This window comes from Cricetulus griseus (assembly GCF_003668045.3).
Source record: "Cricetulus griseus strain 17A/GY chromosome 1 unlocalized genomic scaffold, alternate assembly CriGri-PICRH-1.0 chr1_0, whole genome shotgun sequence".
Classification (NCBI taxonomy): Eukaryota; Metazoa; Chordata; class Mammalia; order Rodentia; family Cricetidae; genus Cricetulus; species Cricetulus griseus.
In genome coordinates this window covers 6800343-6823932 of record NW_023276806.1, presented here as the reverse complement: position 1 = coordinate 6823932, position 23590 = coordinate 6800343, and the positions used below count along the sequence as shown (strand labels likewise).

The window sequence follows — 23590 nt, the reverse complement described above, 5'->3', positions numbered from 1 at the left end:
TCTTTCTATCTTCCTTTTCTTATCTGTGAGGTAGAAATCATAATTCTACTTGTGGAGATGCTGTGGAGAGTTAGCCCCATAGTCAACACAGGACCAATAGCTTAGCTTTCCAAGCAGTGAATGCTTAGCAGCGATTACCAGGGACTCTAAATACAGGGTAACCATTATATGTTTATCTACTTGTCAAGATCTTCATGTTTTGTGATGGAAGGAACTTAATTTATGGATGCACACATGTATACACATACTTATGTGCATGCATGCTCACAGCACACACACACACACACACACACACACACACATACACACACACACACATACACACCCATACACACACACACACACACACACACACACACACACACACACACAGTCATCATATCTGGAAACAGGAGCAGAAGCCATCACAAGAACACGCCTGGCTCTCCACCACTTCTGAGAAGCAATGACAAGAGTGGGCACAGAGTCTAAGACACTATCTCAAAAAAAAAAAAAAATCCCTGAAGCCTAATTAGGGAGTTAAGAGCATTTGCCAACTATTTTAGATCATTAAAATATCACAGTAGAGAAAGTTCTTGCTGAGAGGAAAATGACCTAGAAAAATTTCTTCAGTTCTATTCAAAGGGAACACACATCCAGCTCCTCGGCCATGTTTTCCTTGGGCGTCATTCCCTGCAATTGTTAGACAGAGAGTACCAGATCTCTGAGCCCACGGCTGATGCGCAGCCACTGGGAAGGCACAGGCACAGTGAATTCGTTACTTTTCTCATTGCTCTGAGAAGTAACTAAGTGGAGGAGAGGTTTATTGTGACCCAGGGTTTGAGATTGTACTGTCTGTCACAGAGGGGAGACACTGCAGAGGGAAGGATCTCAGGATGTGGTGACAGTGGCGTGGGGATGCTCCCTTGAGTCCTGGTGGGTTAGTAAAGCAGACAGAGGGGGAGGGGGACAGGGGAGGGGGGAGGGAGAGAGGCTGCTGCTCCGTGGCTTACTCTTTTTTTTTTCTCTTTTTATTCAGTCTGGGACCCCAGACTGTGGAACATGGCTTCCCCTATACGGATCTTGCTACTGATGGTTCCCTTCGCCCAAAGGTATGAGTTATTCATGCCCTCAGCATTTATTAATCCACTCAACTAGATCAAACTAACCACCACAGAGACGTAGGCAAAATCTCCGGGAAATGGAACTTACTTTTATCTCAAGTACTTTTCAACCCCAAGCCCTGTGGTGATGAACTGTGTGGGTCTGAAAGAGGGGAGGGCAGGTGAGAGCAAAGCATAGGGAAATAAGGCTTCAGAGACCACAGCTTAACTCGAAGTGCGTTATGGGGGCTCTGTCACGATCTCACAAAGTCAAAATTTTGGCTTTCATAGTCATAAAATGTAGAGATAAAAATTAAACATATTGAAATACAAAAATACTTTGTAAGTTTAGTTACCTGGTCATCATAGTCTGATCCTGTATCCACGATCTCTCCAGCATCAAACATCGAAGGGTCAAGGTCACTTGAATCTAGGTTTAAGAAAGACAGGTTTAGCTGGTGGCGACTGTCCGTGTGTGTTTCCAAAGCAAGACATTTCCCATTAGGTTGCCACACTGTCCTGGTGTCCCATTAACACGTGCCACACTCTGTGTCTGGGCTGGTGGTAGAGGACACAGACACTCTGGACCCTGTCCCAGCCTCCAGAAGAACAAGCTCTGGGGGAGACTCATTTGTCAACATCGAGACTCAGAAAGCAGCAAGTGCGAGGCACTAAATCTGGTCACCAGTGAAGGTGACAGCAGAACTGAGATTCTTCACCAGGTACTGATCCAGAAGCTGAATGTTGGAAAGGGAGCTTGAGTGTGCAGGAGAGATGGCTTCTGAGAACCGAGACAGGGGAGTGCCACGAACAGAGCAGAAGGAAGGACAGCAGGGCGTTTGGGAACTGAGTTCCCCATTCTAAAGTGTGACTGCCGCCCCAAGCCCTAACCTCGGCCCTAGCTCCGCTCCATTTGCTCAGGCAAATACCTTGGCAAAAGGAGATTCAGAAGGAAAGGGATTGCTGGGCATTCAGTTCCAGACTCCACCCCACAACTGAGGGGAAGCCAAGAGCTGGGCACCTAGTCATTTACACCCGTAGTCAAGAGCAGAGGGAGATTAACACCCCGTGGTCTGCTGGCCACTCTGCCAGCTTTCTCTTCCCCCACACAGTCCAGGGCCCGGCCCAGGAAATGGTGCTGCTCATATTCAGGGTGAGTGGTCCCTCCTCAATTAACAGTCAAGACAGTCCCCACAGACAAGCCCACAGGCCAGGCAGATCTGGACAGTTCCTCAGCTGGGACTCACTTCCATGGTTCTAGACCGTGTCAGGTTGACAGCTGAAACCTAACCATCATATTCCCCAAAGGCGAGTAAGCTCGGGTTGACTAAGAGGCTGCTTCTTCCACTTAGTATAGGCAGCATTGCATCGCTTGCCATTAATCCCTCAGGCCCACTTAAACCATTCATTTTCACCATGGATTGATTGCTCCTCTCACTTAATGACTCTTTCCTATGGGGGGCGGGTGCAAGCTACCTAAGAACACATCCCTTCCTGGCCAGGAAAGTGCTGCCACAGAAGAGAAGGTTTACGTATTCTGTGAAATAGCAACCACCTCACATTTCACTGTGAACTGGGCTTTGACGAGTCGTTCTTGGCCAGAATATGGAAGTTCAGTGACGTACACTTTCAAATAACAGTAAACACTTGATACACTTCTCAAGCACCGCAGAAGGATTGCTTCATTGTCCTCAAATACAAGAGTCAAGGTGGTTCTCAGCCAGGGTTTCCACTCTCTTCCCCCCTTCGTCCCTCCAGTTCCTCCCTCTCCTTCGTTCTTTCTTCAGATGGCTCTCACTCTTTACCTCAGGCTGCCTTTGAACTTGTGAAGAAGCCACAGCCTCAGGCTCTAATGGAATCACAGTGTGCACCACTATACGGTACTGATCTTCTCTGATCATTGCTAACCTTCCTCCCTGCCAAACTGACAAAGTACTTGCTGTTAAACAAGGCCATTGTTGTTGGTTTTAATATTCTTTTCTATTTTTCTAGGACAGAGTTTGACTGTGTATCCGGGGATGATCTCAACTTGGAGCAGGTGTTACTGTGTGATAGCAATGACAGAACTCGAAGCTTCCCTTTCTCTTTTTTTCTCATGCACCCTGCTGACAACCAACTCTAAGCAGAGTGACCCAAAGGGCTCTACCAATACTGCCTTTCAGTACAGGCGAGGACCTGGAGGGCATGGCTGTCCATTCAGCACGCTGAGACAAGGAGAGACGATAAACGCGTTTGGATGAAGCACATTGCAGGGGGCTATGGAGACATCAGAGGTGGAAAAATGGAATCTAATTCAAGCCGGGACAAGCAAGTTGCCTTCCTAGGTGGCTTTTGTAGACAGCAGTGTTAAAGACAACAAAAAATGTATTCAGTTCTCCTTAGTCTCCAGTGTAGATATTGTATTCTTGAGGAGTCAAGTAGAGGAAGGTGTGTGGGTGGCTGTGTTTCCCTAATCTCTGACTGCCCTTTGCTTACTATAGAGTCCACGGGATTTGTACACAAAGTCTCAGTGAACACACAGCAGCAAGGAGTCCCTTGTCCTACTTATTTTGTTGAATGGGAAACCATTCTTCCAATTGTTTTCAAGAAGTACAATCTGAAGGGCCCTTAAACAACCCACCAAGTAGGGACCACATGCTAGCATTTGAAACAGTAGCAAATTCATTAGAAAATACTTTACAGTAACATCAGAATGAAAAAACTTTTGATTAAAACAAACTTCCCTCTTAGGAGGAGGAGGAGATGGATCACCCTCCCTAATCAAGGGCTTTGACAGAAATCTCATTGTGTCACTAAGGGATGGTAATTCTTGACAACTGTTGCCCGTGGCAACCAAAGTATTAATATATCTCAGATGATAGACAAAGGGTATCATTATCAGCTCAGATAGTGAGTGAGTGGCTTGCATTTTAAAAAAAAAACACTGGTTGCTCAGTTTCCTGGAAATGGGGACTTTACTAATAGCTCAAGACTCAGCAAGTGAGCTGGGGGAGACAAATACTGATGTCACATTCGGGCTATCATTCAACTAAGACCCAGGCACATAGAACACCAGACCTGGTTTTCTTCCTCAGAAATGACCACAGAATCCAGACATTTGCAAAAGGTGGTGGTACGGCCTTCATTTTCCCTTTCAATTTCTTTTCGGATTTAAAGAAATCCATTTTTAAATAAGAAAGAGAGATCTGATCTGAAATGGCTCCCCCTTGTTGTCAGTTGTTTTAATGTAAGGTTGTCTTTAATTTAAGTGGGAACCAGAGACAACAGTCTTTAAAGAGGCAGCAGAGGTGAACTGGACCACATAGGTCTCTGTGACTCTGTGACAGTGTCATAGGTATCAGCCTAAAGTTGCAGGAAGACATACCTGTCACTGGCCTGCCAAAGATACCCTCCTGCACTGGGGCTCCTTGAGCCATAGAGGACAGCACCGAATGAGACTCTCTGCCTGTCCCCTTAAGGGAAGCAATGCCTCCTGTTCCTATATCCCTGAAACCATCAGGATTATGATTGCCTACAGAATATCAAAACACAGTTTAGAAATTAAAGGCATTCTGTTCACAGGTACCACACGACTGAAGATGAACAAAGGGCTTCTGCATTTTCTCCCGACAGATGCTGCTCCCGGGTGCTCTCTGCAGGGTTCTGTCCACACTGAGCAGGAGAATCCCAGTCTTACGCCACAGGTGTGGGAGAGCTAGCCACACTTTGTGGCAGAACTCCCTTAAGGAACAGCACTGTGTTCATCTGGGACAAGGCAAGGCCCTGAGGTGGGCAGGGCTGGCTCTTCAGTGATCCCAGCGTAGGGATGAGGAGATGGCAAGAAGGAGGGAAAGGTAGGAGAGACGAATCTGGGGAAAGGGGGTGAAATGCACTGTCTAAGACATGATCTCTGTCTGTGAGCCTTCAAGTCCTCTGCAAAGACAAGATCACATGCAGCCCTTTTGCTGGGACAGAGACGCCTTTACCCACAAACTCACCGCTTCATTCCAGTGCGCCTATGACGGGGGTTCTCTTGTCTCCTCTTTCTGAACAAGGAAATACAAGCCCAGAGAGACACACTGGCAGATAGATAGGGAGAGATGGCTCTGATGGAAGCACCAATGGGCTGGCTCCACAGAGGAGGGACACGAGGGAAGGGAGTAGATGAAAAGGCAACGGAGCCCCATATGCAAACTGGGGCTCAAGGTGAAGACCCGGGGCACCCGTAAGGTGTGAGCGTGGACCAGTGACTTGGCTGAGGTGGCCAGCTAGAAGAGAAAGGCTTTATATGCCATCTCCCTTGGGCACTTGCATTCGTGCACACACACACAGATACACACATCCTCACAGAGTCTTGAAGATATCACTCTTAAATAGAAACATAAAGGAGACCTGGTCCATGTAGGATGAGGCTGTGGAGTAGATTACGCCGTGGCAGCGCACGGATTGAGACAGGCAACCAGAGGGCTGAGGGAAGCTGTGGGCCACAGGTGTAGGTGATGCTTCACTGGACATGGGACAGCTAGGGATTCTGGGTGTTTGAATATAAGAAGGACATTGGTACCCAGCCTGCAGAAAAGCTAGAGGTTTTATTTTGTTATGAGGGAGGAAGTATGGTTAGAGCGGTATTCCCTGAGGATTCAATTGAAGCAGGGTTACTGACAGCCAGGAGCGCCCCCAAATGGGAGCTGATGAAGCCACCAATACTGTGGAAGCAGAGAACTGGATTTCCATGAAAAAAAAAAGCTAACTGGTGCAGATATGAAAGCAAGAACCTTGTTAGCTAACTTTCTGGAATGGAGGTAAAGTGGATTTACACTTGTTCTTGGCTGTGGCTTTCTTCTGGACCATTAGAGCCACAGCCAAGATTTTCCTCCTGCTCCTCCTCCTGCTCCTCCTCCTCCTCCTGCTCCTCCTCCTACTCCTGTTCCTCCTCCTCCTGCTCCTCCTCCTCCTGCTCCTCCTCCTGTTCCTCCGCCTCCTGCTCCTACTCCTCCTGCTCCTCCTCCTCCTGCTCCTCCTCCTCCTGCTCCTCCTGCTCCTCCTCCTGCTCCTCCTCCTCCTTCTCCTGCTCCTCCTCCTCCTGCTCCTCCTCCTCCTTCTCCTGCTCCTCCTCCTCCTGCTCTTCCTCCTCCTGCTCCTCCTCCTCTTGCTCCTCCTCCTTCTCCTGCTCCTCCTCCTGCTCCTCCTCCTCCTCCTGCTCCTCCTCCTGCTCCTCCTCCTGCTCCTCCTCCTGCTCCTCCTCCTCCTGCTCCTCCTGCTCCTCCTTCTGCTCGTCCTCCTGCTCCTCCTGCTCCTCCTGCTCCTCCTGCTCCTCCTGCTCCTCCTGCTCCTCCTCCTCCTGCTCCTCCTGCTCCTGCTCCTCCTCCTCCTGCTCCTCCTGCTCCTGCTCCTCCTCCTCCTGCTCCTCCTCCTCCTCCTGCTCCTCTTGCTCCTCCTCCTGCTCCTCCTCCTCCTGCTCCCTCCTCCTCCTGCTCCTCCTCCTCCTGCTCCTCCTGCTCCTCCTCCTGCTCCTCCTCCTCCTTCTCCTGCTCCTCCTCCTCCTGCTCCTCCTCCTCCTTCTCCTGCTCCTCCTCCTCCTGCTCCCTCCTCCTGCTCCTCCTCCTCTTGCTCCTCCTCCTCCTCCTCCTCCTCCTCCTCCTCCTTCTTCTTCTTCTTCTTCTTCTGTCTTCAGGAGTCTCAAAGAAAAGCCGGAACCTGCTGTTTTCAGAGTGGCTGGTTTATTTGAATATAGTGTGCACATACACAATACAACATCAATCAGCCAATCAATCATCTCTCCACATCAACCACTTGTATGTTTACCATCTGTAACTGTCTCTCACCTCTCACCTATTTGCTGTCTATCTATCTGCTATTATGTATCTATCTCCCTGTCAACTCTTAGCCATCTGTCATCTGTCATCCATGTTTCCATCTGTGTGTCTATGAAGTGCAGAGAATTTAACCTAGGGCCATGTACTTACTAGACAATTGCTATAGTTCCATGGTATATACCTTCATTTTTAAACCTAATTATCTTGCACTCAATTCTTCTGAATTGTGGCCTCGTAAAATAAAATCCAAAAATTACAGGTTATAAAGTAAAAAAATTGAGGGTGATTCATACAAAATGGTAAGCCCAGGAAGGGAGGAGCAACAGACAGACAACGTAGCATGGGTGGTATACCTATATCAGGGTGTATTTCCTGTGACAAAGATCCAGGGGTGAGGGCTTAGAAAAGAAGAAAAATGACCCTGGAGCCATGGGATGGGATGGATGAAATTCGGGTGCCCAATGTGGGGCCCACATTTCCACATAGGGCCCGAGAAAGCTGAAAAACAAAACAAAACAAACAGAACAAAACAAACAAAACAACAGAGACAAAAAACAGATGTGGCCCCTTTAAGAGGCTCTGCCAGATAGTCAGCACTTAAGCAGCCGGCAGGATAAGTAAAAATAACAAACTAAATAAAAATGCCTGCCACAGTGTGGACACCCACTTCCTAGATCTGGGGTGGTTAAATACAGCCCAGTTAAACACTGCTCTTGGCCAGGCCCATGGGCTGAAGGCTCAGCTCCCACAGACCTGAGGACAGAGTGGAGCCAGCCACCAGAGCCAAGGTGGAGGGCCTTGCTGCTGTTTAGCAGTTTAAAGTTTGGCTAATGTGGTCAGAAAAGGTTACAGCTAGGCAGTAAAGACAGGTCCAGACAGAAAACAACAACAACAACAACAAAAAAAAAACAGGTTACAGTGTGTTTAAAAATGTGCATACACTTAAGAAAGAAAAGAAAATGGGTTTAGACAGTCATAGAAAAAGTAAATCGTTTATGAATAATAAAGTCTTTAAAGAGAGTATAAAGTAATATAAAAAGAATAAGCTAGGTAAAGATGGGAAATACACAGGGAGTCTGGATCCTGCATGATGTTGTGCAGTCTTTCGAATACTGATGAGCAAGTGACCGCTGCCGAGAGACAGTGGGTTGTAAAGGGACTGCTCTATTAAACCAGCCTGTGACCGCTGCCGAGAGACAGTGGGTTGTAAAGGGACTGCTCTATTAAACCAGCCTACATACTTTAGGGGTCTCTTAACTTTAAAATGGAATTCAGAAAATGTATTGCACTGGGGAAGAGGTTATGCTTTGTTTCCACAGAAGATCAAAGGCTGTGGATTCCTTCAAGGTTACCAGAGGCTGGATTTGATTGGGGGAGACATCCTGAAAATCTTGGCTAAAGATATAAAGAAATAAACAGGAAAAGCTACAAGACAGGTGATGTATATGCTGAATCCCTCTGCGTGGGAACAATTCTGAGACTGCATGGCAACAACCAGTTTTCCTAGGACTTGACCATTGTCTCAATCTTCTCAGAGTCTCCTGGGATACCATCATCCCCAGGAAACAAGGGACAGTTTGGAGAAAACAACGTCCACTTTCCTAAGAGGTGAGGTTTCTGGGCTTTGGTCATTCAGTGGATTATGGATGCTTGTCATCATTTAGTGGGCATATAGGAAAATAGGATAAAAAGACAAGTAGTCATCTAAAATATTTCATATTGGTATGGATTTTATATATTGATGCAAATTTAAAGTTATTTTTGTTATATTGTTTATGTTCTTATTCTTGTTTGTAGTATTGTGCTTATGTAGCTCATTTAAAAATGCAATGTATAACTAAGAAATACAGGTTTGTAGTTAGTCATCTATAATAATAATAATCAAACTTATAGTCTTATTAGGTATGTTTTTAAGATTAAACAGATATATTTAGATAGATGGTGATGTTCAAACACTTCAGAGACCTACAGAATATGGCATTTAATATGTTTAATAACCTAAGGCTTTTCATGACAGTGAGACACATCTGCTCCGGGCAGCACCAATCTATTTTATAAAAGGGTGATGGGCATAGAAAAACCTCCATATGGGATTTGTTTTCAATGTGGCAAAGCTAGCCATTTGGGCAAGAAACTTCCCTGCCTTTGATTGCTGACCATATGCTATACAGACTAGACAAGCAGGGCAAAAAGGAAAAAGACTACTGAACTTTGCCAAGACAAGGCAGGACAATCCTTCAAAATTCCTGCTTTATAGAAAAGTCTGCCATAGACCAAAGATGCCCCAGTGTTACAGAGGAACAGGTAATGTATGTCCTTCTGGAGTCTCTGATAGAGTTGAAGACAAGATAGTCATAGTTACAGTTTCCTTATTAAATTCAGAAAAGAAACCTACATAAGATATGTAAAGTTTATAAAGTTGAGAAGCATAAAAGCTTAAATTGTTTATCTAAGAAAATGTTTTGAGGTCTAAAAAGATAATTTTGGGTTTGTAATACCAAAAAAGTAAATTAGGTACACAACTTTGCATTTACCAAGATAGGATAGATAATGAAGTATTTTCTCTGAATTTGCAAAATACAAATGGACAGGATAATATAAATGTAATTCTTACTTAATAGTTGTTCTTACTGTATATAGTCTTACTATATTAAAGTTAAACCTTTTTATTTAGACAAAGGGGAAAATGTTGTAGAATATTTGTTGAACTACGCAATGTTGTGCTGTATTTAATTATGTAAAGATGTGTTATATTTGTTTATGCTGCATTTGTTTAACAATGTAATGATATGTTGCATTTGTTTTACTTTGCTGCCTAAGGCACTTGATTGGTCTAATAAAAAGCTGAATGACCAATAGCTAGACAGTAGAGGGATAGGCAGGGCTGGTGGACAGAGAGAATAAGTAAGAGGAGGAATCTAGGCTCCAGAGAGAATGAGGGGGAAAGAGAGGGAGACACCAGGGGCCAGCCAGGCAGGCAGCTGCCGGCTAGCCAGACACAGGGGAAGCAGGAAAGTAGGGCATACCGAATGAAATAAAGGTAAAAAAGCCATGAGGAAAAATGTAGATGGAGAGAAACAGGTTAAATTAATTTATAAGAGTTAGACAAGCATAAGATAAGGCCAAGCATTCACAATTAATAGTAAGTCTCTGTGTCGTGAATTGGGAGTGGGCAGTCTGAGAAAGCCTGATACAGGTGACCCTGAAACAGTGGGGTGGGACAGGTAACCCTGGAGCTGTGGATTGGGATTGGGATGGGTGTAGCTCCCAGAGGGAAGGGCATGTTTCTTGTGTGAGATAGAGCGGACCCTGAGCACTATAACCTTCTATAGTTGCACAAAATATGGGATAGGCTAGATTTTTTTCCTGTGGAGATATAAATGCTATGTTACAACATGATGACCAAAGACTTATGTGTGCTATGACAAGAAAAACCTCAGCAAGTTCTTAGGGAGAGGTTTTCAGCCTTTCTATCCCATTTAGGTTTTTTTTTTTTTTTTTTTTTTTTATCTTTATTTTTGAACCAGACAGATTGAGGCTAAGAATAGGGCACCCTTTATGTCCCAGAGCAGCGAGTGGAGCTTCGGCCAGGCATAAAAATACTGGGTCCCTTAAGAGCTGATCCTAATGTTCTGATGCCAAAAGGCATGGTGACTTACCCATTGCAGCCTCTTTGTTTGCAAATAACTTGTTGTCGACCGCCATGCTGATGTCATAGAACACGGCGTCCTCGTCTCGGTCAGCATCAAACTGGGGAAACCAGGGCAGAAAACATGAGACACATAAGTGATTTGAGTCTGGCATCCAGCGAGCATGCATACAGTTGTGTCTGTAAGGAGGCAGGAGCTAAAGCGGCTGTGTTTATAACTAGATCCTTAGAGTCTTTTGATTCAGATCTCTGGCCAGATGGGGAGGGCAGCGGGAAGAAAATATTCAGTCACTGTGGCTCAGAAAAATGGGCAACATTTTCTCAATATATAAAGCAAGTTCTGAAAAGATAATTGAAATTTGCTTACAGCTTTCTGATTTAGTTTTTCTAACAAAAATAAAAAATGTATAGTTATGAACCACAGGGGTAAAATTTCCTACTTATTTACTGTGTGTGTGCTGTATGTGAGGGTGCAGAAGTACATGCAGGTGTGTGTACATGCGTGTGTGCATGCATGTGGGGGCTGGAAGCTGATGCTTGTTGTCTAGGATTTCTTTGACATGTTTACTGTAAGTGTGTGTGTGTGTGTGTGTGTGTGTGTGTGTGTGTGTGTGTGTGTGTGAACATGTATAGAGGTCAGAGGACAACCTCAGACATGAGTTCTCATCTTCTACCATGTTTGAACATGCTCTTCTGTTTCCTACTGTGTACAGCAGCCTAACTGTCCGGTGAACTTTGAGGGGTTTTCCAGTCTCAACCGCCCATCTCACCACTGGTGTGCTGGATCTCAGGTGCACACTGCCGTGTGTGTGCTGGATCTCAGGTGCACACTGCCGTGTGTGTCTGGATCTCAGGTGCACACTGCCATGTGTGTCTGGATCTCAGGTGCACACTGCCATGTGTGTCTGGATCTCAGGTGCACACTGCCGTGTGTGTGCTGGATCTCAGGTGCACACTGCCGTGTGTGTCTGGATCTCAGGTGCACACTGCCATGTGTGTCTGGATCTCAGGTGTACACTGCCGTGTGTGTCTGGATCTCAGGTGCACACTGCCGTGTGTGGTGGATCTCAGGTGCACACTGCCGTGTGTGTCTGGATCTCAGGTGCACACTGCCGTGTGTGGTGGATCTCAGGTGCACACTGCCGTGTGTGTCTGGATCTCAGGTGCACACTGCTATGTGTGTCTGGATCTCAGGTGCACACTGCCTTGTATGTCTGGATCTCAGGTGCACACTGCCGTGTGTGTGTCTGGATCTCAGGTGCACACTGCCGTGTGTGTCTGGATCTCAGGTGCACACTGCTATGTGTGTCTGGATCTCAGGTGCACACTGCCTTGTGTGTCTGGATCACAGGTGCACACTGCCGTGTGTGTGTCTGGATCTCAGGTGCACACTGCCGTGTGTGTCTGGATCTCAGGTGCACACTGCCGTGTGTGTCTGGATCACAGGTGCACACTGCCGTGTGTGTCTGGATCTCAGGTGCACACTGCCGTGTGTGTCTGGATCTCAGGTGCACACTGCCGTGTGTGTCTGGATCACAGGTGCACACTGCCGTGTGTGTCTGGATCTCAGGTGCACACTGCCGTGTGTGGTGGATCTCAGGTGCACACTGCCGTGTGTGTCTGGATCTCAGGTGCACACTGCTATGTGTGTCTGGATCTCAGGTGCACACTGCCTTGTATGTCTGGATCTCAGGTGCACACTGCCGTGTGTGTGTCTGGATCTCAGGTGTACACTGCCGTGTGTGTCTGGATCTCAGGTGCACACTGCTATGTGTGTCTGGATCTCAGGTGCACACTGCCTTGTGTGTCTGGATCTCAGGTGCACACTGCCGTGTGTGTCTGGATCTCAGGTGCACACTGCCGTGTGTGTCTGGATCACAGGTGCACACTGCTATGTGTGTCTGGATCTCAGGTGCACACTGCCGTGTGTGTCTGGATCTCAGGTGCACACTGCCGTGTGTGTCTGGATCTCAGGTGCACACTGCCGTGTGTGTCTGGATCACAGGTGCACACTGCCGTGTGTGTCTGGATCTCAGGTGCACACTGCCGTGTGTGTCTGGATCTCAGGTGCACACTGCCGTGTGTGTCTGGATCTCAGGTGCACACTACTTTGCTAGCTCTATTGGGATCTGGAGATCCAAACTCAAGTTCTCTTTCTGGTGAAGCCAATGCTTCACCCATGAACCAGCCCCTGTCTTTTTCAGAGGGTTGTAGCTCACAGAAGACCCAGGACAATCTATTTTATGTCATTTAATGTAAGAGGACTGAAGAGGCCAAGTGGACATTTCAAAATGAAGTGCTTACCAAATTTCCTAGTCTGATCACAATGTGCATTTTCACATGGGAAAACAAGTGCAAACACAGCTTTCAAAGGCACAGGAGAAACTTCTATATTAGGAAACACATTTACAGCAGTGGGAGCAGAACTGGGCATCATCCAAGGAGTACAATGGTCCACATTTCCAAGGGCAGAAACAAGTCTTTGTCTTCGTTTGACTTGCTATTGGAATCAACAAGCTGTACAAAGCTCCCCAGGGATATGGCCTTTCCCAGCCTTCTCCCTGTTCCCACCCCAGATGCTCCACCTTCGGTGGGAAGGTAGCAATTCAATCCTCCTCCAAGACTGCACCTTTAATTAAGCTTAGGAATGAGGTTGAGAGGAAGCAAACGGGCTGTGTTATTAGCATTGTTGCAGTTTCCTATTTCCCGAGTGCATTCTCTAGCTTCAAGCCAGGCTGCAAAAAAAAAAAAAAAAAAAAAAAAAAAAAAGCATTCTCTTTCCCCTTGCCTTGGGGCAGAAATTTCAACCAAGCACTCTCCCCTAGTGGCTTTCTTCCTCTGCTGTCAGTTGCAAAGAGTTGGTCCCTCAAATGCTCCAGGAGAGCCACCCATGGGGAATACATATGTGTTTGTAATCTGCTGGTGAGCCACAGCAAGGCAGATCCCTGGGGTTCAATGGCCAGCCTGACCTAATTAGTAAGCCCCGGAGTCCCAGTGAAAGGTCCAGTCTCAAACAAACAAAGAAACAAACAAAAACAAAAACAAGGGATGGGTCAGCAGTAAAGAGTGCTAGCTGCTCTTCCAGGTGACCCAGGTTTGATCCCAAGCACCCATGTGACAGCGCATAGCCACCTGTAACTCTAGCTCCAGGCTTCCTGATGTCCCTTTGGCCTCTGTGGCCTCTGTGGGCACGGCACATATGTACTACAGAGATACACCTGCTTGCAAACCACCCACACACATAGAGTAACAGTCAATAAATTTAAACACACAAACAATAACGAGGAGAAGAAGGGTCTAAATTCGGCAGAATTCTGTGTAGAGAGACTTGTACAGGGCTCATGGAAGCTGTGGATAGCAGAGTCGAAGACTCATTGTCTCCACCTTTCTCTTACTGGGAAGTCAATGCTCAACCAACAGTGTTGTTGGGCAAAGTTACCAGAGTAGAGAGTCCAGACAAGCCTGGTAGGATACTCATGAAATGCTTTCAGAAGAGAAACCCCCCTGAAGTCAAAGACTTAACAATGCAATTGTGACTTTGACTTGTTTCGTGACAGGAACCTAAGGAAGAAAGGCAGCTGGTTAATTCTGGCTAACATTAGCTCAGTGGACGTTCTTCACAGTGACATCAATGTGACAGCAACCTGGCTCTAAAGATCTACATCACGTTACTGTTGGCTGGGAAACCACTTCACTGTGGTGGTCGTCTGCCATGTGTGCATTAGCTGACCACTCGTCTCTGCAACAACATTGTAAGAAAGCCTGACCACGCATGCGCGCCCTGTCCAGAAGCGCGTGCACAGGGACACCCTCTCACACAATGGACCACATCTTCAGGTTTGACGCAGCCTCTGCCCTGGTGAGGACGCTCTGTAGTGTGTGCTTGCTAGCGTGTGTGAAGCTATGGGTTCATCCCTGGCACTATAAAAAACAACCAACCATTCAAACAGAACAAAAACAAAACCGAGGTTTCGAGGGACTAAATGACCCTTCTAAGGTCGTGTGTGGCAGAGCTGGGGGCTGAGTAGACTTCGGGCCACACGAGAGTGTGAGCTCGGTCAGCTGCCCATGCGGCTGAGCTTCCCCTGGCAAGTCCCTGAAAAAGTACTGAATGTTGGGTGCTGTTTGCTCACGTGGGAGACTCAGGCAGGAAGGGAAGGAAGTCTCAAAGAACAACAACTTCCCTCCTCTCTGGTGTACCTGTGCGTGTGTGTGTGCGTGCCGTGTGTGCCTGTGTGTGAGTCCCTTCCACCCTGCTGAGGTAGAGTGACTCTGCCCCCCACCCCTCACCCCTCTGCTGCTCTTTGTATGCCAGGCTGGCAACCCATGAGCTTCTGGGCAATTCTTTTTTTCTCCTCCTTCCATCTCTTTGTAGGACTGCAGGGATTACACATAAGAGACACTGCATTGGGACCTTGTGGGCTCTAGTGATCAAAGTCCGTCATCAGGCTGGTGGAGCAAGTGCTTTCACCTGTTGATCACCCCCAATCCTTCATTGAGCATATTCCGTATGACAGGTTCTGTACCAGGTTATAGTACACAAGAGAGGAAGATTAACCCTTGTTGGTTTTGTCCTGGTTAAAGCACCGGATGACTAAGGTAAAGAAAGGGTTAAAAGGTTGAAGGGATAAAGGGCGCTATTTTCTGAGGGACTCAGATCTACACTGTGCCTTTCCTACTCCTTACCGCACTCAGCAGCGTTTGAACTGTCAGTCAGTCACCAAATGCCAAGCTGAATGGACCAGAAAGCTAACTTAATTAAAGTACCTTTTCCATTTCCTAGTCTCTTTTTCCTCCCAGCATTCTTGAAATCCGAGGCTTTCAAAAATCACAAAATTGTTAAAGATTTAAACCTTTGTCAAGGAAGTTGGCAAATTAAAGCAGCTCAAGCCCTAGAAGACAAGTTTCAACTTTATGTGACACCCATGCCTTTCCTAATCACAGGCTCTATCGTCTCCCATGACCCCAGTCCTGAACCCTGGAAGGCTGAAAGACACACACACACACACACACACACACACACACACACACACACTCCCACTGTTGAAGCCATGAGATGTGTGATTGGGGCTAATTTTAGCCCTAGAAGATGGGAGATCAGGCTCATTCCAGCTGTTCATTTTTGTTCATTTTCGTATTATTTTTTCTTAGTTGAGATGCTTCATTCAATCATCACCACCGCCATCACCATCATCACCACCATCATCAGTGCTAGGGGTGGAACCCAGGGCTTGGCACACACTAGCCAAACAATCACCCCAGGCTATCCCACAGTCCTTTCCTTTCATTTCCCGGCATTCTCTAACCTGGGACTCAGTTGTCTGCACAAATAACTAAATGTTTCTGTCTTCTCAAGTAGCTACAACGGCCAAATATGGTCAATTCTCAATTATGTGGGAGAGTCAATGGAAATCAAGTAAAATCAAAGGGAGGAGCTTAGAAAATTGAAGACTCTGGGAAATGTTTCTGACAGGAATACAGGACAAGCTGAAAAAAGGCACGACTCACAGGCAGGAGAAGGAGTCAGACTTTCAGTCAGTGCATACTGTGTTCACACTAAGGGATTACCCTTCTTGTAAATGTAACAGCACTGAACACTCACGGGAGTGAATAATCAGTCTGGATAGTCAAGGGCCGAGAGAGAGAGAGAGAGAGAGAGAGAGAGAGAGAGAGAGAGAGAGAGAGAGAGAGAGAGAGAGAAGGGGGGCACCAGGGGACAATAGTTGAGTGGGGCAGGATACTGTCAGAGGCTGCAAGGGGTTCGCATGCCTTTGTACAGGCAAGGCTGGCAAGCAGAAGAAAGGAAGGGAGGGGGAACAGCAGGAGAGAGAATGGAGGTTTGAAAGCAAGCTGTGTATTGGGGAAGTAAGGTTGTGTACTGTCTTTCTTCTTGAAGGTATTTCGAGGCCTTCTGTGGCTTCAGCTTGCTACTCTCCGTGAAACCTCTGGGTATGTATGTAAAATGAGACAGTAGAGCTCAGGTATGTAACCAGTGCTTACCATTTGTTAAGCTTTGCTCCATCCGGGTAACAGGCAATCACTGTAAAGCATCCTTGTGGAGTTCTAGAACAGTGTGAAGTGTTAATCGCCACAAGAAATAGCTGGCCTGGAAACTAAGTCCTTTGGAAGGTCATAGATGCAGTGGAGAAAATGGTTAGGGCAGGACCTTAGGGTTTTCTCTCTACAATACTTGTGCTCTTAAAAGCTTAATCGTCTTAGCTCTGGGACGAACCAAACCACATTCTTAATGATCTTGTTTCTCTTTCCTTCCTATTTTTAGCTTTAGAGTTATTGCCAACCTCTGAGCCCTTTCAGCACCCATCCCACTAGTTCCTGGACTCACTATCCCCAGCCCTAATACTCCGTGGTGTTTGCATCAGCTCCCCCTCCCCCCGTTAGAGAAAAACAAATGAAATCAGGCTGAACTTGGTTTCAGAGCAATTAACTCCTCAGCAAGCTGGCCCAACGATAGAAAGTAATTACCGAATGGAGGGCTGTTAAAAAATTACTCACCAACTCCTTGGCTAATTGAGCAATTTTGCCCCAGTTTCAGGAAAACATAAATGTATGAGGAGCAGAGGAGAGTGAGGGTGGGAATCTGACTTGTAATAGTGGGGTGAAGAACTGTTTCTTTACAACCTGTAGACGCTTCTGAGGCTGAGACTTGATGTGAGCGCAAAGGACTCAACCAGCCCAACAGTTAAGCACTCTACTGCTCTGCTAACATGCGCCTGTGGCCCATGAGCCGCATGTGTCTAGGGAGGCTATGGGTGAAGCTCAAACCTTCAGGGTTAGATCAAAAGGCTGGACAGCCTTAATTCAGGGCTTTGGCAAGCAGCAGGTGGAAAGAAAGACTGGTTGCTGTCTCAAAGGAATAGCTACATTTTATTTGTTGAATTTTTATCCAATAGAAAAGCAATTTTATTGGCCATCTATCACTCAACCAAACTACACTCTTAGCTGATGCAGCCACACATGGGGGCAGGGCTGGTCTATGAGGGCCAGGAAATGGGGCAGGTGTTTCGGCCAGTGGTTGATTTGGGGAGCAGAGAGAAGTGAGGCTGGGTGTCCTGAAGAAGGAAACTCACCAGCTGCATTCATGGAAACACCCCCATGTGTCGTTTTTTGAGGTCAGTCTGTACCTTACCCTAAGTTAGTCCATATTGGGTAACATAATGGTTTTCAGGCTGTGCCTTGCCTTGGGTTACTTGCCTTGGGCGATAGTCAGCATTTGGCACCATGCTGAGTTCACATCCTGAGGCAGGAAGACTGCCTTGCTCTGCCTGTAAGCACCAGTGCTTCTTGCCCAGCACCGTCAGAGACACAGACTGGAGACTCCCCAAAGTACCCACTATAAGCCCATTGGAGCCCACTGAGAACATATAGACATATGGATGTATTCAAATTATAGCAGGAAAACCAGGTTCAGAATTTATCAATCTACAATGCTACCAAAGGGTGCAGCACTGCACCAGGACCCGACAGAGGGAGGAGGAGGGCAAATACTGTGATGATGAAGGCTGTCACTCACCACCTGAGTGTGCATCAGGGCTCAAGGACTGACCGGGAGCTTCAGCTCAGCTGGGTCTCACAACTGATATGGTCTTAGTTCACTTGTCATCTGTCTGTCCATTTTGTTTGTTCTCAGTTCTACATTTTGCCTCTATGGCTTCTATTGCCCTGTATTTAGCTTCTTTCGCTTGGCTTGAGTATTAGTCTTAGCTCAGATTTGTGACTCTGGGGCTTGTGTCTGTATTCAAGGCTCCAGTAGCAGGCAACTAACAAGGTTTATCAACGCCTTAATTACCTATTGAGGTAGTGACTCTGTATCAGCAGTCTTCTACTGAGGCCCTGAGCTCTTTGAACACGACTGTGGCTTCTTTAACCCTTTTTAGCTACACACACACACACACACACACCACACACACACACACACACACACACACACACACACACACACACACACACACACACACACACACACACACGAACACACCCCTTCTCTCTCTCTTCTTGTGTGATCTGTGTGTGATCTGATAGTTAGCATCAATAATTAAGATTGTAATAAAGGACTTGAGTTTGTGTTTGCCAATTGCCAGCTTTCAAGGGAAACTGGGGCTATCAACTGTGGTCCTCAAAGCTGAGAATCTGACAGTGATTATTAGTTTATTGTTATGTAATGAATTTTGACCTTGTAAAAAGACATATCGTTTCTAAAATAACACACTAACTGCATTCTGGCTCTGTCTTCTTCACCTGTCTGATTTGCTAACTACAGCTAATTTTCTGTTAAGTAGGCCTCATTAATTCTGAGCCCCTGGAAGAAATTCTTCCTACTCTAAAAACCAACCAACAGTGACAGATTATGTTCTGGAAAGGTGTGACTTCACTCTGAGGAGTGGCCACTGCATTGGAGGCGCGCTTAGCTTCCCCGAGGCCTGTTTGTCCATCTTGTCACTGCTGCAATTAGGATGTAGCCTGCCTCTTCTTAAAGGAGACTAGGAATGTATCGACAGGCTTCCTTAAGGAATACAGGGTATCTCATGTCCGCAGCTCAACAGGCTTCCTCACATTTTTAGAGAAAGCATCCTGCTTGACACATGGGTTCAACTTAAAACGAACCCCCACTGGAATCTGTTAGAAATTCAAGAGTAAAAGGCTGTCTGAGAAAAACAAGTGCTAATTTCAGAAGCAGCCTTCAGGCTTTGTAGAAGGAGGCAAACCTGATCACAGAAAACAAGCGACCTGTCAGCATTTACAATGCAACCAAGGAACTTTGCAAACCATCCGCAAAGCTCACCATGTTTTACAGGGCACCTTCCTTTCAAACGAATTCCACTCTTATCCTAAAAATAATCCATCCTGTCCTTGGAAGGCATAGAGGATTGGCACCAGGGTGAGACTTTCCCCTAAGTATCTCTGGTCTTCCTTTTTGATCCTTTAACTGCTGCCTTCATTGAAGAAGTGTTAGAGGGGACTCCTGAACCCTGACATTTACTGCCTCTAATAATGAATATTATTGAGATTAGTGAAGAAGGGGTTGCTAAAATTTTTGTCCTTGAGTGTTTTTAGGTCCTCTGTCTCTTAAAAGCTGGTGAGTCACAATCAATCTCTCAATACATTTTTCCAGTAAATTCTTGAATTTTCATTCTCATTGCAAGTTTCTAACAGCTAAGTGTAACTCAAGTGTTTATGGAGTGCTTGATCTTCATTGTGGGTGTTATCCAAGCACACCCTACTCTGTATCACCATATTCCTCTTTAATTTCTTATCAACGCCCTCCCCATCTAAGTAAAATGTCCACTAAGGGTGTGTGGAAACATAAACACAGCCTGATTACAAACTATACACCCTATACCAGAGGCTTGGTGTTAGAGAAACAAGACTTTTGCCTTATTGAGCTTACCATCTAGATAAAGGGGTCTATTAAGATCCTTGTTTGGGCTAAAGACATTCTTTTTAAAAAGTTATTTTATGTTTGTGGATAAATTTGTCTGCATGTGTTTCTGAGGAGGCCATTAAGAGGGCATTGGATTCCCTGGAACTGGAGTTACAGACTCTTGGGAGTTGCCGTGCAGGTGCTGGGAACTGAACTCCAATCCTCTAGAAGAGCAGCCAATGCTCTTGACAGCTGAGCCATTGGCCCCATGTAAAGACATTCTTTATACGACAACAGTTGATGAGTCACACCATATGCAGCCAAGATCTGTGTGGGTAATTTTCTTAATAAATTTTACAAACTAGGATAAAGTCCCTTAAGTCCCAAATGGTTTATATCTCTTTCTGTTGTCTTCCTATTCTATTGGTTCGTCTGTTTAGAACTTCCTTGCTTGCACTTGAGTGGCAAACACCATGAGATCACTGACAAAGGAAAGAAGAGCTTGAGGGCTAACCTACGACCTCAGCCCTCATGAGGCTCTCCATTGCTTGGTCAAAACCCAAGCAGATGCTAAAATAAAGGATGCATTGTGCCAGGGAACATGGCATTAGTAAATGAACCATTGCCTCGATGGCATTGTTAACACAAGCCATGTCCTGGGAACTAGGCTGAGCTTCTGTTTTCACCCTGAAAGGTGGTTGAAGGGGCTCTAGCAGGCCAGAACATGGTAAGCATGGCTCCGGCAGGCCTCGCCCTTCCCCTATTCCCTCTGCCTTGCTAAAAACCACTAGATTACATTCCTAAAGCTAGCCAGGGAGGTTTGGTCTTTGTCTGGCCACTCCCTCCTCCTCCTGAGGCTGACTACGAAAGTATTGAAGTCCAGCAACCAAAAGCTCCCCTTTGGATACCCTAATTAACATGCCCAATCAAAACCAACCAACTCATCCTAACTCAGAGTTTTCCCCTTTCCCTTTATAAGATGCCATTTGCCTATGGGTTACTTCTGTCTCCTCTCTATCTACAGGAAGTCCTTTGTCCCACTAGGCAAATATCTCCCCCCCCCACACACACCTGTTCCTTTCCCCCTTTCCCTCATCCTCTATCTCCTGTCTTTGTCTCTTATTTCCTGACCCTGTCCCTTTGGGACAAATACATTTCCTTTATGCTGAGAACATGGTCTGTGGCATCTTGTGCTGACTCGGAGGTCCTTCAGTGGTAGTACCTACAGTATCATACAATTCTTTCTTGAACTTAAAACATATGTGAAAGGAAATCCTGTCACCATTTCCTGAATAAAAGGGAGATTGAGGGCAAAGTGATTGTTTTGATGAGAAAAATAATAGCAACATCACTAACATCAGGTCACGGGGCCAGGTATCCTTGGATCTCTCACGCACTCGTACACACACACACACACACACACACACACACGCACGCACGCACGCACGCACGCACGCACGCACGCACGCACACACACACACGCACACACATGCACACACATGCACACACATGCACACATACCTCACAACAAAAGCCAGTTGTTCCTAAGGCCACTAAAAAGCCATTTCTTTCTGGCATAAAAACCATGACCTACTTAGCCATCTTGTCAGACAATTCAGAGCCATTATTAGGAGTGCACAGGCTGGCTTCACAATTAGCACAGCTGAGAGACAGAGGTGAACACAGTGCCTGAGCGAACACGGAAAGATCAATTTAGGTTTTCTCTTTTTAAAAGCCAGGTACATAATTGTGAAAGATCCATTCGCAGCCACTCCCTTTGCCTTAAGACAGTATCAGTGCTCAGTAAATGTCTTTTCCTTAGTCTATCAAGTGAATGACAGAGGGATTTGTTTAAATTTTAAGTCAGTCATCTCCACAGCATGGAACACACCAGCACTTATCCAGCAGCAGAGCCAAGGTCAGGGAGCCCCCAATGCATCAGAGGCTCCCACCATTCCATTCCAGAGGTTTGGGGTTTGGAAATCTGTGCTTCAAAGAAATAATGAGAAATTGACATCTATTTTCATCTCATGCCTTCTAGTAACCTCTACAACACACTTTTAAGCACAGCCAGGCCTAAACATAGACAACGAATTGAGAGTGTATATTTATATTTGTGCACAGTAGTCAATCTGCCATAAACAAACATTCTAAGAACTTCTGTTCTGGGCGGTTTCAACCACTCTGCATGATCCTAGGATTCTAGAATCCAACTGACAAGATTTTGAAAGTATTCTTCACACACTTTGTTCTAAACTACCATTGTTTGCACACAGAAGGAATACGTCACATCAGGGCAGGAGGTCAAAGATGCAAGATCTCTTACATGCTTTGGGTTACCCAGGTGTTACAGATCTGGAGGCATGGTTTTAGCTGGGTTCTGAAAAAGCTTGCTAACAAACATGTGGGAATTGATGGTAATTCAGAGAACACACAGACTAATGTAACCCCCAGTGCAGCATTTAACCCTGAACAACACAGGACAGAGATGGTGAGACTGCAATTTCTCCTAATGACAAATGTTTCCTAATACAGCAGTTTGATTGGTACTGTGAAATATGAATGTTGCTATGGAGACCAGTGTGGCTGGTGTGAACACACAGTGTCCAATACTTTTCTTCTTTCTGTGTGGTATTTGTCTGCCCATGTACGGTGTACATGTGTGCCTATGTGGTCTATGAATGCCTGTGTGTGCATGTGTGGTATAATGTACATATGTGTGGTGTAACAGTGTACATGTGTAGTCTATGTGTGCATGTGTGGTGTTTGTGTGCACATGTGTGGTGTAACAGTGTGCATGCGTGGTGTTTGTGTGCATATGTCTGCACATGTGTGGGGTACATGTGTACACGTGTGAGACCAGAGGTGGATGTCAGGTGTCTTCCTCACTCTCTGTGTCATATTTTGAGACAATGTTTCACTGAACCCAGAGCTCACAGACAGTCAGGGCTGGCTGGCTAATGAGCTCTGTTGCCTCCCTCCCCGGCTGTAGAGTTACAGATGTGTGCGGCCACACCTGGCTCTTACACGAGCATAGAGCATCTGAACTCAGATTGAGAACCATCTTCCCAGCTCCACTTTGCAGGACTCCATCTTCAGACTTACAGAACAAACATAATGCCATAGGATGGAGTCAGAGAGACTCAGGTCTGGAGTCTGCTACAGCCATTTTAAAAAAGAAAAATAACACCTTATTATTTTATGTGTATGTGTATGTGTGTTTCGCCTGCATGGATGTATGTGTACCATATGTGTGCCTGGTACTCGAGGAGGTCAGAGGAGGGCATCAGATGCCCTGGGATTGGAGTTGCAGATGGTTTGGTTGTCTAGGAGGCAGTTCTTCAGCCCCTTGCAACCACTTGTATATATGTGCATGGGTGCAAAACTTTTAAACACTATGATTGTCAGTGTGTCATTACGCCACAGCAGGATACCAAGAAAAAAGTACCCAATGAAGTCGTGAGAGGAAAATGTATCCAGGCTGTGGTTTTAAGCAGACAAATTTTAACTCAGAAACAATGGCTCTCTTGCTTTAAGCAACAACACATTCCTGATGGAAAAGCCGGTCTTAGACAAAAGATAAACAAGAGAATTGTTATTTGTTTTTCAAATGACTTAGGCATTTAGAAAATGCTACAAGGCAGATACCCAGTCATGATAACTCCTAGCAGAAGGAACTTTGAAT

At 46.0% G+C, this 23590-nt stretch overlaps 1 protein-coding gene across 1 annotated transcript in view; it reads right to left on the bottom strand.

The window, feature by feature from the left end:
- Ak5 (adenylate kinase 5) overlaps nt 1-23590 on the bottom strand; it is a 182537-nt gene that overhangs the window by 56227 nt on the left and 102720 nt on the right. The window contains exons 6-7 of the mRNA XM_035451656.1: nt 10537-10627; nt 1439-1512 (exon numbers count right to left, since the gene is read on the bottom strand). Of these exons, the coding sequence (XP_035307547.1) occupies nt 1439-1512; nt 10537-10627 (165 nt within the window). The remainder of the gene's footprint in view (nt 1-1438; nt 1513-10536; nt 10628-23590) is intronic.